Below are 19531 nucleotides of genomic sequence, written 5' to 3'. Positions count from 1 at the left end.
TACTCTTTCAATTATAAGTCAAATGCTGATACTATTAAACCAAGCTATCACTTGTGTTAGAATGTAGTTAGCAACTGTTTTTTGAAGCAGATGCGTTAAGTCCGATTAAGATCACTGATGTTAAGTACATCTTATATGAATGTGTAGTTCATGTTCACTGGTTTGTTGTCTGTATATAATGCATGAGGAAAGTTTGATGAAGAAAATATTTTCTTGTCACTAACAAGGCATAGGTTTGTTTAAGTTATTATTAAGAGTATAAATATTTGCACGTAGAAAAACACTATATGGGCAAAAGTAAGTGGACAACTGATAATCCCACCCACGTGAGCGTCTTCCCCGAACTATAAAATTGGAAGCACACAGTTATTTAGTGTGCTTTTTTTTTCCATTGGAATCAAGAGTGCTAAAACTAGTTTTAGCATGAAACACAAAGCATTGTCTATGACACGGTTTGCTAAGTTTGCTGTAAAGAAAGTTCCCTGACTGCAAACCCACTCTTGTGGCTAAATAGGTGAATTTACATCAAAATCTAGTGGAAAGCCATTTGAGAAGAGTGAAGGTTGTTACAATAGTAAATACGGAATACAAGATGAAAAACAGCTTAAGAGCTTGGTTTCCACTTGTTATTGATTTTGCACATCTTTTTGTTACTTTAGCTTCTGTAGCACAAAAATCTGATGAACATGGAACCATGGAGCTTTTTTATTTTCTTTCAGCATGAAACATAGCTAATTTTCTTTAAAAATATATATATAAAATCTGTTTATGTGTATGTGTATATATATATTTATGGTACAGGTTATAATATTTGTGTTATTCCAAGCAAAAAAACAACAGATTAAAGAATGTGCTTTTTGAAATATTAGAATACTTCAAATAAGTAAAATTTGTCTACACTGAACTATCCTTATGTCTTATGCACACTCATGTTTTGACTGCAGACCCATACAGGAAGCTGCATCCCCAGGCATATACAGAGGTTTTGTGTGTTTTAACTGTCCATAATGATGTATTCTGGTGCTCCCCAAAGCTTTCAGCTCCCCAAAGTCAATATGAATGATAAGTAGCAAAGAGAACACAAGGGTTAATTCAAACAACCAAAATGAAAATTTTCACTGTTGGTCTGTTGCAAGGTTGCGTGTAGGAGATGTGTTAGCATGAACCTCGAGCAGCACCTAGTGATTATCCTGGAATACTGCAGCAGCTTTTGCCCAATGAATAAAATGCGTATTAGTTGTTGCAACCACCCTGCAGAATCATACAAACATGTGGCTTTTTATTTCAGCTAAAGCAGGTTTTTAGCTATATGTTTTCTGTTTTAAGCATTTGATATGGGTCAGTAAGTGAGTATGTGTGTGTGTGTTTGTGTGTGTGTGTGTGTGTGTGTGTGTGTGTGTGTGTGTGTGTGTGTGTGTGTGTGTGTGTGTGTGTGTGTGTGTGTGTGTGTGTGTGTGTGTATGTGTGTAATGTTATTAAAAGTAAAATTACCTCATTAACATTTTTTTTGTATCTCAGAATAACCAAACCTATCCATGCATCTGATGCTTCATAACAAACAAGCCTCATAGTACTTTTCCAACCAATTCAGTCAGATGTGACAGTTAAGCTGGACAAAATTTTTATCCACAGCCCCAATTTTCTAATGTACAATGCATATTAAATCCTGTATGAATCTCTGAACACTCTGAACACCATACTGACCTAATCATGAGCACCTTCAACCAGCTAAATTGCTTATTTTTAGCACAGAACTGCACTGAAGCAGTCAGCAGGACATGGGCAAGCATTGTAAGAAGAGTGGTCCACTTCAAACAATCAAATTGCGCACATCCTGAGGAAGCATTGCACATTTCCTTATTAAGACGGGAGAGAGAAAGAGAGAGAGAGAGAGAGAGAGAGAGAGAGAGAGGGAAGACAGGTTTCAGAACAGAACTTTATACATTCTCTTAGTTTCATAGTCATACAACACACCTGGGATGATGGTGCGCTGGCCATTCTGGCCCACTCTGATCCTCATCTTCAATTTTACATTGTGTAAGTGCTTAACTTTTACAACTTAGCTATATGTCTATCAAATCTTTAGTGTAACCTTTTTCCATATCTGCTCTTTACTGTTGCATCTGCAGGGCATGATGGTGAGGCACAGAAAGGTAAGTTATGTACTTTGTACCTTACTAGTGTTTGCGTTAGAAGTTTATAGAAACACTGCTTGCCCCCAGTTTTATTTAAACTCCCTAATGTTGTGGGGTCTGTATTGTGTGTCAATAGTTTTTATATTAGAACAAAACTTTGTAGTTTGGGATCTGTTGGCCTGCTTTTTAAGCATGAAATAAGTACGCTGCATATGGTGTCTTTGCCCTAAACTTCGATTAGTCTAATACCTTATATTTGCCTGCTTTCCTCCTTCCCATTTTCTCTGATGAAAAGCCATAATTCCTTCAGTCTTGGAGTGGCCTTCCTGTGGACTCCCTACATTGTCAACAGCCTCTCACTGTTATTGCAGCACAAGAATAAATGCATTGCGTATGAAAAGAACATGGAAACTTGGCATCAAACTTTGTCAATAACAAGCATAATTACAGCTACACTAGATAAATGTATTTCCAAACACAGAAAATACTGTAATACATTGTAAATAGTATTGACTTCTTCAGAATAAGAATTTCCCCTAAATTTAATAACCCACTTTCTTCATTCTGGTTCTACCTCCATGTTTAGTGTTCATTATTGACTCGGTAAAGCTGACCATCCTTCCAGCAACCATGGTGGACAGAGGCAGCAACCTGACACTCCGCTGTGAAGTCAAAGTCAGCCACAGTTCCTCACAACTCATGCACACTCTAAAGTTCCTGAGGGATGAAAGAGTGGTCTACTCCAAAAACACGACTGATGCTGTGGTGGACTACAGCCTAGTCCCAGCCAGGGCTTCCCACTCAGGCCTTTACATATGCCAAGTCCAAATCGACAAAAAGGAGATGAAGAGCAAGCCAGAGAGAATCACTGTAAAAGGTACAGTGTGTAGGACAAATGATAGGTGGAGCAAATGGAAATGTTAAAAGATGATGTGGATGAGAACTTTAATGTCATTGTAGAAACAAGTCTAAAGATAATGCTGGTTAAATATAGAACATTATTGGCATTATAGGCATATACAAGCACATAGTAAAGCAGTATCATTCCCCAAAATGTTACAAGTTTTGTGTTAAATGTCTTGTTCCTGTTTGACTACAACAATAATGTCATAAGTGATCGGTGCCTATGTAAAGTGGTAATATGCATTTACATATTAAGTATATGGTCAGGACTGTAGAACTTCTGTTAATTAAAATTAATATTAAAAAAATAAAAAATTATTTTAAAAAAGAGTATGGGTAGGTATTAATTAATAACTTGTTTTTGTCCTAAAAAGATGTAGATAGTGTGATTATTTGACACCCCTAATGCACACAAATTAGGTTGCCAGATTTCTTTGGTGTGTTACTATTTTTTTTACCCAAACCCCAAACCAAACTTGCTCGGTCCAAGTTCATTGGAAAAATGGTGGCAAGTGCATTAAGCATCATGATGGGAAATTGACTAACGTTTTTCCAATTTAGTAAAAAAAACTAATAATAATTGTATTAATAATTCTGTATCCATGCAGGCCTTCAGACTCCATTGCTGAATGTACAGCCCAGCATTGTGAATGAGGGGGATGAAGTTGTGGTCACATGCAGTGCACCAGATGAAACCGGTGGTCTGAATATCTACTTCTACAAGAACAATACAGAAATTAAACATGACCATACCAATAAAAATTCAGCAACTTTTAAAGTTAAAGTTCAGGAAACTGGATTCAACATCTTTCATTGTAATTACATGCTAATGCTGCACCCCACTGCAGGCTTTTCCAACAACAGCAAAAATGTGAAAATCTTTGTGAGAGGTAAAGACTGCCAAACACATTTGAGCTATTTGGCTTTGCTTTAAGACATGTTGGTCATTCCTGATTGACAATCAAGCAAAAGAGCTTTAAATACTAATCTTCCTCAACATTTAATGGCAGTTATTGTTGCTATATTTCATTGTGTATTTTAATTTTGTTTATTTTCTTTCCAGCACTTGAGATAACACCATCAATAAGAATTATTCCTAAAGCCGATGTTGTGGAGGGCGACCGGGTGGGCATTTTTTGTAATGTTTCAGATTATTCCCGAAATGATCTTGAAGTCTTCCTGACCAGTGACACTGTGTTGCACAAATCCCATCGGTCATTTGAATACAGCTTTGTTGCAAAAGAAAATAATTCTGGAGAATATGTATGTAAAACTGAATGGCGCAATGTCCAGAAGAGTTCCAAAGCCCAGCTGAAGGTAAAAGGTAACTATCCACAAAAAACGTAAAGTTCATCTTACAATATTAATGCAGTTTGTATAAGGTTACTGATGGTATCTACTGCACTAATGAAACTGTCTTATTTACCACTTAGAGTTGTTTTCCAGGCCTGTGCTAAGTATGACTCCAGATTATGTGTTTGAGGGACAAAAATTCACCCTAAAATGTAAGAGTTTAGCTATCTCGGAACCCCAAATTAATGTGAAGTACACTCTGTATAAAGACAAGAAAAAACTAAGCAGCTCCAGTACCTTGGCAAACAAAGACAGCAGTGGGACTTACTACTGCGAGGCTGAAGCTAATAACATCACCAAAGCCAGCACAACATTGGTTGTTAATGTTAAAGGTAAGCAAACAGTAAAGCTTTCCAGTATATGATATCAACATTGATAATAGGCTCAACTTATGAATGATTATGCCATTCACAAAATTTGGTAATATAAAAAGTTTATAACTATGTTATTGCACATTATCGAACTATTGTTTGTCAGTCTGTGTTATTTGGATATACAATAGGTACTATACCTACAGTAAATGGAAAATAAAAGTATACCCTCTACAATTTATAAATATATACAGTATCTCACAAAGGTGAGTACACACCTCACATTTCAGCAACCATTTTAGAATATCTTTTCAAGGGACAATTCTATAGAAATGAAACTTGGATATATTTTAGAGTAGTGCTGTGCAGTTTATTCAACAGTATTTACTGTCCTCTGAGAATAACTCAATATACAGCCATAATTGTAAAAATAGTTGGCAACAAACGTGAGTACACCCTGAGTGATGACAGCTGTATGTCATTTTCAACATCCTATTCAACATGTCCATGTTTTTATCTGCTTGACAGGACCATACAAATTTGTGTGTTATGTAATAGAGCAGTTAAAAGTTTGTGCTTTGAGTAGAACTCTCTCATACTGTCCACTGGATGCTCAACATGGTGCCTCATGGCAAATAATTCTCTGAGGATTTGGGAATTAGAATTGTTGCTTTCCACAAAGATTGCCTAGGCTATAAGAAGATCGGTAATACCTTGAAACTGAGTTACAGAACAGTAGCCAGGGTCATACAGAGGTCTTTCCAAGATGGGTTCCACTCAGGACTTGCAAGGGTTGATCAAATAAATTGAGTCATCAAGCTATGCGTCAGGTGCGGAAGCTAGTTTCAAACAACAGACCAAGAGTGCTGCCAGCATTGCTTTAGAGATTGCAGTTGGTTTGCATGTCGTCCCAGAAGGAAGCCACTTCATTTACAACAGAGATCAAGTTAAGATAAACTTGTTTGGCTCAGATGGTGTCCAGCATGTGTGGCAACGCTCTGGTGAGGAGTATCAAGAAAATTGTGTCTATAGTCAAGCATTGTGGTAGTAGCGTAACGGTCTGGAGCTGCATGAGTGCTGCTGCTGTTCATTAAGGGGAAACATTGATTCCAACATGTGGCAACTGAATCGCAGTTTACAAACATAATAACAACCCCAAATGTTATTTTGACAATAATGGCTGCTTGTTAAGTAATTTTCAGAGGGCAATGGTGGAAGCATTCCCAAAGCATTGTAGATGCAGCTCAAGTTCCTGAAAGGGAACTTACAATTGTCAAGAATATTTTGAAATAAAGATTACATCTTTGTGTTAATGATTTACTGTGGCTTCAAAACAAACCCAATCCCCTTCACCACCATGCTTGCTATTTGTTTTGGGGTGTTAGCAATAGTATGCTGAGTTTGTTTTTGCCAAACATGGTTAAACATCTCCAGTTTAAATTAAACAATATTTATTATACTCAGAGTAGAATTATTAATTTCAGATTGGTTGGAGATGGCCTTATAACCCATCCCATCAGCAGTAATTGCCTCTTATGTTTGAGGTCCTTGTTGGTGCCTTGTTGGTTTCTTCTTTGCATAATGTGAACACACACCTAAAGTAGTCTAAAAAAACCAAACTACCAAAAAGATCTACTTAGGTAGTCACACTTCTTTATGATGAACTAATCTTGTGCATTTCTATAGTAACACCTGGCTGCTAATTACTCTTAATTATTGTGGAAGTAAGAAGGGTGTATTTAGAGTGTTTTTCTTTTTTCTCTATCTTACATTTTTTTTTTCCTGTTTTCTCTTAGTACCTGTTTCAGTTCCAGCCATTCACACAGTTGGAAAGATAATCATAGGGCAGCCTTTTCAGCTTCAGTGTGAGAGTGAACAAGGAACACTTCCAATCACCTATACCTTACTGAAGTCTGGTCAGCAAATCGAATACAAGACAGTGACTGGTCCTCAACGTAGTGCTTTATTTAACATCTCCTCCACCATTAGTGACAAAAATGAGATCCGTGACTTCACCTGCCAGGCTGAAAATCAAGGGGCAACTATCAGTAAATCTAGTTTGCCTCTCAATGTACCAGTTATAGGTAAGAGATTTAATGATGAACTGATACAAAAAACAAATCTATTTTGTACTTATTAAAACAAAGTGTTATTAAAGGATACAATTACATATAGAAAGCAAAAGGGCATCTAGAGTTTAATAGCATTAAAAATCAGAAGACTTTTGCTTATATGTGGGAATGAGTCTGGACAAAGTAAGACTACAGACTTTAAAGACCATTTTAATAAATGCCTTAGTAACTTCTGCTCAGGGCCACTGTGGTATAATTTAAGATACCAATTTTCTTAAGCAAGATTTTGTTGTGTTTTTTAATCTAAACTGGTACAAAACTGGTCTCTGTATTACACTTCTCAAATGAATGCTGACTTGTACAGTATAAGAAATATAATGATCCAGAAATAATAATCTTAGCCTCTATGAATCTCCATGACTTTCCTCTCTGACCACAAATTTATTTAGAATGTGAGTAATAAAAACAACATTTAAGCAACTTAAATGGGATATGATTACAAACATGCATAATTACATACAGAAATGTATAGATTTAAATCAAAAGAAAGAATTAGTAATAACAATATTTCTTTTCCCATACCCACTAGAAACTGTGTCCAAACCACACTTGACTCTTAAAACTAAGAACAACAAGGTCTCTGAAGGTGAAGATCTCATTCTCGACTGTAGCGTGGACAAAGGAACAGTCCCAATCACCTTTACCTGGTACCGTACTGAAGTTGTGAAGCCTCTGAACACTACACATATAAACAACACAAAAGGATCACACATCATCAAGTCTATAACCCGTGATTATGAAGGACGCTACTTCTGCGAGGCCTCTAATGATGCTAATAAGAAAATGAGAAGTCATTCTGTCCCCATCGAAGGTCAGACTTCACCTACATTTATTACACTATAAATACACTATTTATAAAACGTAACAGGACAGGATGGTATAATATAGCCCCATATAAAATAGGCTGTTTCCAAGTGACTTTTTAATTCTGTTACACCACAGCAATTAGACAAAAACATTTTATTGTTTATTCTGAACAATCACATGTTGTAAATTGTAAAATAAACAATTAACTCTGATTGTTGCAAAATACTGACCTTGGAGACTTCTTCAAAATATCCTTAATTAATATGTGTAGCCTGTTCTACAAATCCCTGTGAAGCTTGATATATTATAAGCAATAACTATTTAAAACAGATATATTAGTACAAATCTTACACCTAGAACTTCTATTAGATCAAAACTTTTTGGACACAGAATAGTACATTAAACAACACTGTAATATTAATATTAATTTTAGTCTTAATTTAAGTTCCAAATTTTTAGGATTTTCATCATTATATTATTTGTATAAAATCCTTAGTGTTTTTAGTGTAAAAACAACAAAAATATTTTTAATACTGTTTAAGGCACATTCATTAATGCAGATGTGCAGTTGAGCAGCTGTTATGAGAATCTGAACAGTGTAATTAAATCTTCATATGATATAAGATATAATCTAGTGTATAATCTATAATCTGGTGTTTTTATGGAGGAATAATATTTGAAACAGAAATTTGATTACACACCAAAAGTTTATATTCATTCATTCACTTATTCATCCATTCCTCTTCTGTAACTGCACTATTCTTGTCAGGGTCACTGTAGACCCAGAGACTAAATAAGAAACATAATCATGAGACTAGAATTCATATAATAAATATAAAATAAGTAACTTTCAGGTGCACAATGATTTAGCACGTTGGTGCCACACCTCTGGAGTTGGGGTTCAATTCCTGCCTTTTCCCAGTTCACAGCATTTGCATGTTTACTTCATGCTTTGAAAGTTTTATCAGAGAACTTCAGTTTCCACCCCAATCCAAAGACATGCATTGTAGGCTGACTGCTATATATAAATTGTATTTTACACGCAGCTGTCTCACAACAGGGATAGGCTTTTTAATGACTACTTGGAATACATTAATATGATGATAGACTTGTTTAATTTCTGTATGTTTTATATTTCCCTTACAGTGAAGTTGGCAGGATGGAAGAAGGCCCTCATTGGTGTGTCCTGTATTTTAATTTTGGTGCTCATTGTCATCATTCTTCTCGTTTTCCTCAAGAAAGCACATACGCCTCAAAAAAGAAAAAAAGCAGTCGAGTTGTCTGTGTAGGTGTTTTCATGTGGGCGATTGTTTGTTTTTCTGTTGTTTATCTTATCTTCATCAATCTTTTTAAAACTGTTCTTATTGAATTTGTGAATCCTCACTTACTCTGTGCTCTTTCAGAAAGCCTGCACGTGCAAAATCCACCGATCCCATGAGAGTGAGCCTTACGCTTGACATTGAGGATAATACTGTAGGCAATGGTAGGCTCTTTATTTTACATTAATGCATTAGGAGTCTTATGGACTTTGGTGATAGTTGTTGTAGTAGTTGTTTCACTCCAAATGAACCTCCATTGTTCATTGTGTTGGAAACACTGTATTTAAACTCTAAAAGAGTTTCATACCAAATTTGCAGGTTTTGTTGGTATTCTTTGAACTTTCATGCTAATTGATACACACCAATCACCCACAAATTACCACACATAATTCCATTAAAAGGCAGAGTTTTTGTTTCAGTAAGCTGAATTCAAAATAATAACTAAAAGAAAAAAAGAGTGTAGATAATGCAGCTCAGCGATTGCAGTGCATAAGTTATGGTATTTGACTACAGTTATTGATCGCTTGATATATATATATATATATATATATATATATATATATATATATATATATATATATATATATATATATATTAGATTACTATAATAATTTACAATTTTGCTATTTGAAATAGGTTTATATGAATCGCCATATACTTAATCAATAAATATCACATTTGCAAATGCTCTTGTGAATGATGAGCAAATAAATGTGTTTGTATATTTACTTTATGACCAAAAATATGTGGAGTCCTGAACATAACACCAGGTCAGCCTTCATCAAACAGTTTAAACAAAGTTTGAAGCTTCAGTTACCCAAAAGGTCTAGGTATACCTTAGCATCAGTGGAAACCTGTTCCAAATAGATAGTTGGTGCACAAAGCTCCATGACAATTTTGCCAAGGTTGGAGTGGAAAGGCCTCAACCTGTGTTAAATGCTCTTGTGGATCAATGGAAACAAATCTTTAGTGGTGGACAGTAACGAAGTAAATGTAATTCATTACTGTACTTAAGTAGTTTTTTCATGTATCTGTACTTTACTCAAGTTTTTCTATTTAGGGAGACTTTTACTTTCACTTCCCTATATTTCAAAGTCAAATATCTTACTTTTTACTCAACTTTATGAAAAGAAATGTCCATTGCCCCTTGAAAGTGGTGTATTTAGGCATCTTGCCGGAGTGGGCGGCACGGGGCATCCACACACCTTTTACGCATAGAGCAAGAATATTTATTTTAGTTTGCATAACATTATAATTTATAGAGTGTCTTTTATCATAATGTGTGTAGCAACAAAACAATAACTGTGGGTAAACTGGCACTTATTGATTTGTTACCTTTAATTGAGGTGATGTCTTGAAGGTTTTATTGTACTGAATAGGTCCTGAACTAAATTCAGTAAGGGGGAATCTCCTTAAAAGCTTAAAAGGCTAATTTAAAATACACATATTATAAGGATATATATGTTGCAAGTATCTTATGGCTACAATTAACCAAGGAGCTGTTTGGTTCTTGGTTCTGAGAGTTTGATAAATTGTGCACAATGATGTGTATTTAATTGTGCAATAAATGCATTTATGGTGATATTTCTATATGAAATGGAGCTCTCGGAAATGTATCCAAATTTGTGGACTGTTTTGAAAACATGTCCTTATTTGCATTTTTTTTTAAAGTCATTGAAAATAATGTTTTGTTCTCATGATAATTTTAATAGATACTTTTATCAAGTACTTCTATCTGTGTCCAAAAAGAAAATATGTTCAAAGACAACATACTGTACTTTTTAAGCATATTGTCCTTCAGTGAATGATTGTTTTTCTCTCTTCTAGCTAGCTTTGCATAATTATCAACACACTTATGTTACCATAACATTAAATGCATGTTTTAGTTTATTAAAGTGGTATTAAGGTTAAAGTAACCACTAACCAATGTTTTTTCCCTCACAGCCACTCCTGGTATCATGGGCCGAAATGTGTGGAGTGATAATGTATCACACTCAGGTATATAATCTAGACTGTAAGAGTAATACTGTATGTAACTGTTTATTTTTCTTAATAGCATGATGTGCCACAAATAAGTGCAATAACAGTAAACTTTCACTTATAGCTATGGTCAATAGCAACATAAACAGAGTTTAGTAGTGCACAATATTTCTCAGAAAAAATTTACAGTCGCATCTTTTGGTGCCACTGGTTAAGTGCTTAGGTAAAGATGAAAGCTCTGTATGCCTTAGATTCTGATAAAGAGAGCGAGAAGGAAGAGTCAGAGATTTCTCAAGACGCTGACAAGCCACCTCTACAGAATGTGACCCCTGGTGGAGGTGAGCTACTGCAATTTGTTTAGGAGGAATTATAATAAAGTTGACTGGTTTACAAATAAAGCTGTTAAAACTTGCTCATATGAGGCTGGGCTGTACGTGTGTATGTAATAGGATAGCATTTGAATGTGTATGTTCTCTGCGTCCCTTTATGACTCTTGCATCTGTGTCACATTAGAGCTTGTTACGGATGATGCAGACACAGCGAAAGGTGATATCCAGGACATCACCCAAGGTGAGTTTGAATGTCTAGATTATACACATTTATGCATCTGTAAAGTGACTAATCAGTTTAAACTAAAACAGCATTGTGGATTGTTTAGAATTAGGACTTGAGTGTATTTTTTCAAGCATGCCGGAGGCACCAGGTGTCATTTCCTATCCTGTTAGTAGGACTACTTCCTGTTTTAACAATTGTCCATTGAGCCTCCTGTCTTTTTGAGACAGAACACTTTGCCATTGTTTCCCTTGCAAAAATAAACCCTCATGGGTCGTTTTTCTTCAGTGATTAATAGGTTGTGTACTCACTAATTCTTTTGGTGTGTGCATGAAACACAACAGTGTTAGCACAATAATGGTTTAGGGAATGGCGATTTATTATCCAGCAATGGCTTCATCTGAAAGGAAATAGATTAGGTACACACACACTCATTACTGTGGAACTAATGCAAAACAACGCCAAAGCAAATGCCCCACACCCATTTCCTTAGGAGCTGATTGAAAACAGCAAAGTAGGTGGGATTGTACTATTAATCGTGCAATATTTTCACTCTCAACCTTTCTTTTCCTCTGACTCTTTCACTTTTTTTTTGTAGATGAAAAGGCTCAAGTCAGTGTAAGTAAAACACTATACATAAACCAACCAACACACATAAACCAACCAGCACGCAACATGTGTATCCTTATGTATAATATTTTTTAGCTCACATTAAGGCAAAAGAATAACGTGCATTAAAGGTTACAAGACCAACTTTAAAAAAATTCCACAAATGTATTTACTCCCCTGTTTTTTTTTTTTGTTTACATACATAAAAGCCCATGTACCTGAAGCTCTGTCTCCAATAGACTACCATACTTACTATACTGTATATCCATATATCCATATCAATTCGGTAGATTGTTAGTTAACCCTAGTTAAGCTCATCTTAGTTAGTCAATGCATATAGTTGCAATATAATTATTTAAGTTTGCTGTAAATATACTAGAATGCCTCAGAGAGGATTTTAAGCAGAGCCTGAGAGCCTCAACCTGAGCACATGAATACTGCAGCTAAAATGTGGATATGTTAAAAAAAAGAATCTGTAGTGCCATGACTCTAGATTGTATAAACATGCCCCATTGGGTCTTCTGTAAAATATTTAAACACAGAAAATTCTGTGAAGGGAAATAATTTCCAAAGTGTAACCCTGACAACTTAGTCATTAACAGTCCTGTTCTCTGCTCTTCCAGTGACCCTGTATCAGCACTTGTCATACCAATTTTTTCACCAATAGGAATTTATCTGTTTATACCTGTCAAATAGCAAAAATTATTTTAAAACATTAGTCAATGAATAGGTGAATATTATTATATACAGTGAACTTCTACCTATTATTATACAGTAAAATTCCTTTAATAGGTACAACCTCATCAGTTTTTCTTTTTTTAGCACTGAAGCATGAAGGGTATACTTATTTTCTCTTACCTGTTTTATGAATGTGGGTTTATTTTGGTGGGGTGGCAGCAAGGAACTGCATATTGAATTCTGCTTTGTCATTTGTTTGTATATAGATCTTACTGGGGACCTCCCAATTAATATTTGGGCTCCGATAAATAAAAAATACTGAAGGAGGTGTACTTTCTTTGTTCCATGATTGGATACAACCCCAATACCAAAAAGGTGGTACACTGTGTAAAATGTTAATAAAACAGAACACAATGATTAATAAATCCATATTCTATTCATAATTAAACAAAAATAATAATAAATAACATGTTTAAAATCAGAATAAATACCCTATTAAGGAAAAAATAAGATCTTTTTTTATTTGATGGCTGCAACAGGTCTCAAAAATTGTTGGGACAGGGCCATGTTTAGCATCACATCTTCTGTCCATATACATCTGGGAACTAAGGAGACTAGTTGCTGAGGTTTTGGAAGAGGATTGTTCTCCCATGTGTCTGATACAGGATTCTAGTTGCTTAAATATCAGAGATAAATACAAATTCTTTTAATCTTTTGATGATATTATGTACTGTAAATAATGAGATATTTAACTGTTTAGCAATTTTATGTTGAGGAATGTCTCTAGGTTATGTATTTAACCCTAGTTCCCTGAGGGAATGAGACTCTGTGTCAAAATGCTTTGGGAACATGCCCGAGTGTTCACGCTCTACAATTATGTGTGCTATTAGTCAAAAATTGGACGCTGGCTGTCACCGGCGGGGTGACGTCACGAACAGGAAGTATAAAACGCATATGGAGTGAAGCAGCACCAGCTTCTGTAAGGGAGTAGGAAGTGCTGCAGGAACGCTGGAGGTGTGGCATAAAGATTCAGCATCTCGTTCCCTCAGGGAACTCAAGCTGTGTCAAAACACTTTGGAAACAAGTGTCCAATTACTCCAGACTGACCAGTCCCTGCCTGAAACACAGCTAGAGGAAGACAAAGGGGCCAGGAGTGGCACTGTGGTCCAGGTTATAGAACCGCACAAAGGTCAGCAGGGTGGATCAAACTGCAGCGTTACATATGTTTTGAAAGGGAACTCCAGAGGACGAAGCTTTTGAGACAGCCACATTACAGGTGGAGTGAGCTCTGAAAGGAGCAGGGAGCAGGGAGACCAGAGGACTCATGAGATGATGTGATGGCATCAACAATCCACCTGCTTAGAGTCTGCTTATTAGTAGGGAGGCCTCTTTTGGGAGGGCCATAGCAGACAAGCAGCTGATCGGTCTTCCTCCAAGGACTCGTCCTGTGGACGTAGGTGACAAGTGCACGCACCGGACAGAGCTGGTTAATTTTTTCCTGGTCTGGGGCCAGGAAACGGAGAAGGATAGAATGACAGTAATCTTACGGGTTGTGGGACAACCGAGGGCACCTTGGGGATGTAACTTGTATGGGGGAACAGGAAGGCACTAGCCATACCTGGGGTAAACTCCAGGAAGGAGGGGGCCACCGAAAGGGTCTGCAAGTCTCCTACTCTCTTGATAGAGCAGATGGCCAACAAGAACGTGGTCCTGATGGAAAGGTGCCTCAAGATGCCTCTGCCCCCAAAATGACGGCCCAGGCACTCTAGGTCGCACTGGGGGCAGAACAGATGCCACCTGGTGGCATACGACCTCCTCGTGGAGGGAGCTCTGGAGTGGACAATGGTCTCTACCACCTCGGTGGAGAGACCAGAGGAATCCTCAGACCATGGAGGGTGCTTGAGGAGAGCTACCAGGTCCGCGAACCATGGTGTGCTCGGCCACCTTGGAGCTACCAGGAGGAGATGGACTCCGTCCCGGCAAACTCTCTCCAGAACTCCCGGAAGCAGTGCGACAGGGGGAAAGGCGTACAGATGTGGCCTCGGCCACGCCTGAGCCATGGCGTCCAACCCCAGTGGGGCTGGAGGAGTAAGGGAGAACCAGAGCGGACAGTGCGATGTCTCTCGAGACGTGAACAGATCCACCTGGGCTTTTCTAAATATCTCCCAAACCTGGTCCACCACATCGGGGTGGGCCAGCCATTCCCAGGGTCTCAACCCCTGCCTGGACAGGGTGTCTGCTGCCTCGTTCAACCGACCGAGGATGTGAACTGCTCACAATGAGAGGAGTTTCCCCTGGGCCCAAAGGAGGATCTGGACCTACAGAGGGAGCGCGAACGCAGACCTCTTTGATGGTCGTGGTGACCTCTGAGGTGTGAGAGAAAAAGCAGGGCCAGCATCTCTAGGCAGTTGATGTGCCAAGATAGATGGGGCCCTTCCCACAGACCTCAGGTGGAGCGACCATTCATGATCGAACCGAACCCCCCCCAACCACCACCACCACCCTGTGAGGGACGCATCCATCATTAGTGTTAAGTGAGATAGGAACTCGGGATATCTCCAGACATCTAAGGCACATAGGCATCGTGGCCTTGATGGTGTGGAGGGGATTGCCCCTCCGTAAGAACCCATGGTTCCTGAGCCACCATTGAAGGGTTTTCATGTACAGCAGGCCAAGTGGAATAACACTGGACGCAGCTGCCATAAGCCCTAGCAGTTTCTGGAACTAATTGACAGTGAGCGGCTGCCCTTCTCTGACCTTCCTGACGGCCTTAAGGATGCCACAATTCGGGCAGGGAAGAGCTGCGCACGCAAAGTAGTCAAATCCCATATGACACCGAGATAGGTGGTTCTCTGTAATGGAGAAAGCACACTCATCCTGGTGTTCAGTTGAATCCCCAACACCTTCATGTGGGTGAGAATGACATCTCGATGCCGAACCACCAGCTGCTCTGATTAAGCTAAGATCAACCAATCGTCAATGTAGTTGAGGATGCGAATGCCCTGAGACCTCAAGGCAACCAACATGTGGTGACCACTGAGGTGTGAGAGGAAATGCTTCAGTGCTAAAAGCACGGCAAGCATCTCTAGGCAGTTGATGTGCCAATGTAGAGGAGGCCCTTCCCACAGACCTAGAGCAGAGCGACCATTCATGTTCGCATTTCCTTTCACACCAGGGCCCACTGAGAAAATGGAAGAACCCGATATTGTTAAGCTTCGGCCCCGAAAGCGAACCTCAGGAACTTCCTGCGAGAAGGTAGGATGGATACATGAAAGTATGCATCCTTTATATCTACCCTGAAAAACCACTCCTTGGATCTTATTTGAAACACGACCAGCTTGTGGCTCAACACCTTGGACAGGGCGGGCAGCAGATACAGCAGTGCCTTCCTATTGAAGATGACAGTTCTTAGATCTGTCACCTCACGAGGCTTAACGCCGCCGCATGTTTCTTATTCTCCTAAAACCTTTCCACCACTGAACTTATGGAGTCGCCGAAGAGGCCAACACAGGTTAGCAGCGCGTCAATCAGTAAGGCCCTGTCTCTATCAGACATCTCTGACAGAGTAAGCCAAAAGTGCCTTTCTGTGGACACCAGGGCAGCCATAGACTCTTGGACCTAGATGGCCCTAGCGGTCTCTTTAGTGGCTCTGAGAGCCATATCCACTGTACAGTGAAGCTCATACAAATGGCTGCACCTCCCACATCCAAATCATGCAGCAGGTCAGCCTGATATGCCTGCAACACTGCCATGGTGTGCAGGGACGCAGCGGCTTGACCTGCCTTAGCATAGGCTTTACCCATGAGCGCTGATGTATTGCGTAGGGTCTTCGTGGGAAGTGTCGGGGTCTTAAGGGAGGAGGTGATCCCGGGAGAAAAATAGCTGGCAAGCGTCTCTTCAACCTGCGGCATCGCCTCATACCCATGTTCTTTTTGCCCCATAATGTGGAAATACACAGTGGAACTGAGGGTAAAGGGGCCGAAAGAGGCTTAACCCATAACCTGGACACCTCGGTTTGCAGGTCGGGAAAGAAACGAAGACCCCAACACGGAGGTTGTGACATGGGTGTCAGAAAGCTCTCATCTAATTTACTAGAAGAAAGCACTTTCTGCTCATGAGCCGGCCAAGTTATATCGAACTTGGCAACGGCACGTGTCACAACCTCCATAAGCTCCTTGACTTCGGTATCACAAAGCGCAGCCCTGACACCTGACAGCCAGCTTCCAATTTTTGACTGATTACACACATTATTTCAAAGCGTGAACACTCGGGTGCGTTCCCAAAGCGTTTCGATGCAGCTCAAGTTCCTGAAAGGGGACATTATTCTGAAATTGTTCCACAATTTGTCATTCACAGAGTCTCTGCCTCTCTAAAATACACTATTTATACCAATCATCTTAATGACCTGTTGCCAGTTTACCTAATTAGTTGCAAAATGTTTCTCCAACTTTTTCATTTTAATAACACTTACTATTCCCCGACTTTTACTGCCTCGTTTTTATTATTTTTTTGCATCCAACTAATTCAAAATTACCTTATTTTTTCTATTTAATGGTATGTTTCCTTAGTTTAAACATTTGATATGTTTTCTATGTTCTATTCTGAATAAAATATGGGTTTATGAGATTTGCAAATCTTTGCATTCTGTTTTTTACACAGTGTCCCATCTTTTTTGGAATTTGGGTTTGTTAATGATGAGGCTCTGGTCCTCCTATCATTTATGGACCAGTTACTACTGAGGATGAATGATTAAATTCATTATTTTCCTCAATATTCTATAAAAAATACCCCATAATGACATCGTGAAAAAAGTTTGTTTGAAATCTTTGCTAATTTATACAAATTTTAAAAATTAACTAAATCACATGTACATAAGTATTCACAGTCTTTGCTCAATACTTTGTTGAAGCACCTTTTGCACCAATTACAGCCTCAAGTCTTTTTGAGTGTGGTGCTACAAGCGTGGCACACCTTTTTTGTGCAGTTTCTCCCATTCTTCTTTGCAAAACCTTTCAAGCTCCACCAGGTTGGATGGGAAGTGACAGTGCACAGCCAGTTTCAGATCACTCCAGAGATGTTCAATCAGGTTCAAGACTGGGCTCTGGCTGGGCCACTCAAGGACATTTACAAAGTCCTGTAGCCATTCATCTTTCCCTCTAGCCTGACTAGTCTCCCAGTTCCTGCTGCTGAAAAATATCCCCACAGCATGATGCTGCCACCACCATGCCTCGCTGTAGGGATATTATTGGCCAGGCGATGGGGTGCCTGGTTTCCTCCGGACATGATGCTTGCAATTCAGGCCAAAGAGTTTAATCTTTGTTTCCTCAGACCAGAGAATTCTTATGGTTTGAGAGTCCTTCAGTTGCCTTTTACTGAGGAGTGGGTTCCATCTGGCCACTAATATACAGGTTGTGGGTTGTTCTTTTTGAAGGTTCTCCTCTCTGCGCAGAGAAACGCTAGCACTCCTTCAGAGTGACCCTTGGGTTTTTGGGCACATTGTTGACTAAGGCCCTTCTCCCCCTAACGAATTGCTTTCATTTACTGCTGATGGAGGCCATTGTGCTCATTGGGACCTTCAATGCTGCAGAAATTTTTCTGTACCCTTCCCCACATCTGTGCTTCAATACAGTCCTGTCTCTGAGGTCTACAGAAAATTCCTTTGGCTTCATGGCTTGGTTTGTGATCTGACATACACTGTTAACTGTGATACCTTATATAAACAGGTGTGTGCCTTTCCAGATCATGCCCAATCAACTGAATTTACAACAGATAGACTCCAATCAAGTTGTAAAAACATCTCAAGCATGATCAGTGAAAACAGGATGCACCAAAGCTCAATTTTGAGTGTCATGGCAAAGGTGTGAATACTGTGTAAATGCTGTGAATACTTTTGTACATGTAATTTTTTTTTTTGAAGTGCTTTGAATACTTTCCAGATGCACTGTGTATAGTCCTGCATGTGTCTAAGTATAAAGTGGTGACCATATAATAATGTTTATTTACTAATTAAACTACTTCAGATAGTAAGTGACTTCAGATGTTTCTCTGTCGCAGAATGATGTGGAGTATGTTCATCTTAATAACTGTGAGCCGGCCCCTGAGTAGAGTCCCTCTGTGCTAGATATGGGACATGTAATGCACATGTAATTTATTCAGTCTTCCACTCCTGCTCCACCTGCCTGCCAGTGAAGAGACCCTACAATTGTTGTATACATTTCTATGCCATTTTTTATCAGTCAGGGCTATTTTTGTATCTAACGTGAATTAGTGAGGCTGCACTAATTCACTCATTGTGTTGTAATATGACTGTTGTATTGCTGAGAATAAAGGCTGTGCTTCAAACGAGACTCAAATCTTAACATCTCTTTTAAACACCTACCTTCCAAAGAAAGTTTACTGTAAAACGTGTGAACTAAACATTACAGATGAGAATTTATGTAATATAAATATATAATATGTATATATAAATCAAGTGATCACAACAGGTCTTTAATTCTTTCTAATCACTATGACAAATCATAATTGTAACTGTAACGTAAGTATTGTTGTCCAATTTTAAACTATTGTTTTATTTTTATTTATCATTGTCATACACTGTTCTTATTGTTTAATTACAAAAGTAATAATTACTGGCATGCAATAATAAAGCACAACCTTTATTAATGTAAATTTTTGGTGGGGCTGTATTACCACCAGAAAAGCAATAAATCACTGTACGTCTGTACACTGTATTCATTTAAGTATTAAATTTA

The 19531-nt window shown here is 38.5% G+C and overlaps 1 protein-coding gene across 2 annotated transcripts; it reads left to right on the top strand.

Annotated features, from left to right (window-relative positions):
• Positions 1–1892: 1892 nt before the first annotated feature.
• On the top strand, positions 1893–19126 carry pecam1a (platelet and endothelial cell adhesion molecule 1a). Of its 2 annotated transcripts, XM_046866213.1 has the most exons (15): positions 1893–2037; positions 2130–2153; positions 2722–3012; positions 3647–3928; positions 4102–4362; positions 4472–4723; positions 6499–6786; positions 7364–7645; positions 8788–8926; positions 9045–9124; positions 10905–10958; positions 11192–11278; positions 11454–11510; positions 12091–12110; positions 18834–19126. In XM_046866213.1, the coding sequence occupies exons 1-15, from the start codon at positions 1980–1982 to the stop codon at positions 18882–18884; spliced, it is 2226 nt and encodes a 741-aa protein (XP_046722169.1). In that variant the 5' UTR covers positions 1893–1979; the 3' UTR covers positions 18885–19126. The 2 variants fall into 2 exon arrangements, 1 of the variants encoding a protein (XP_046722169.1); XR_006927848.1 differs by lacking the exons at positions 11454–11510; positions 12091–12110; positions 18834–19126 and having other exon boundaries at positions 9049–9124; positions 11192–11275.
• Positions 19127–19531: the final 405 nt, after the last annotated feature.

The sequence above is a fragment of the Silurus meridionalis genome, chromosome 14 (assembly GCF_014805685.1).
Source record: "Silurus meridionalis isolate SWU-2019-XX chromosome 14, ASM1480568v1, whole genome shotgun sequence".
In the NCBI taxonomy this organism is placed as follows: Eukaryota; Metazoa; Chordata; class Actinopteri; order Siluriformes; family Siluridae; genus Silurus; species Silurus meridionalis.
This window is presented reverse-complemented; position numbering and strand designations above follow the sequence as displayed.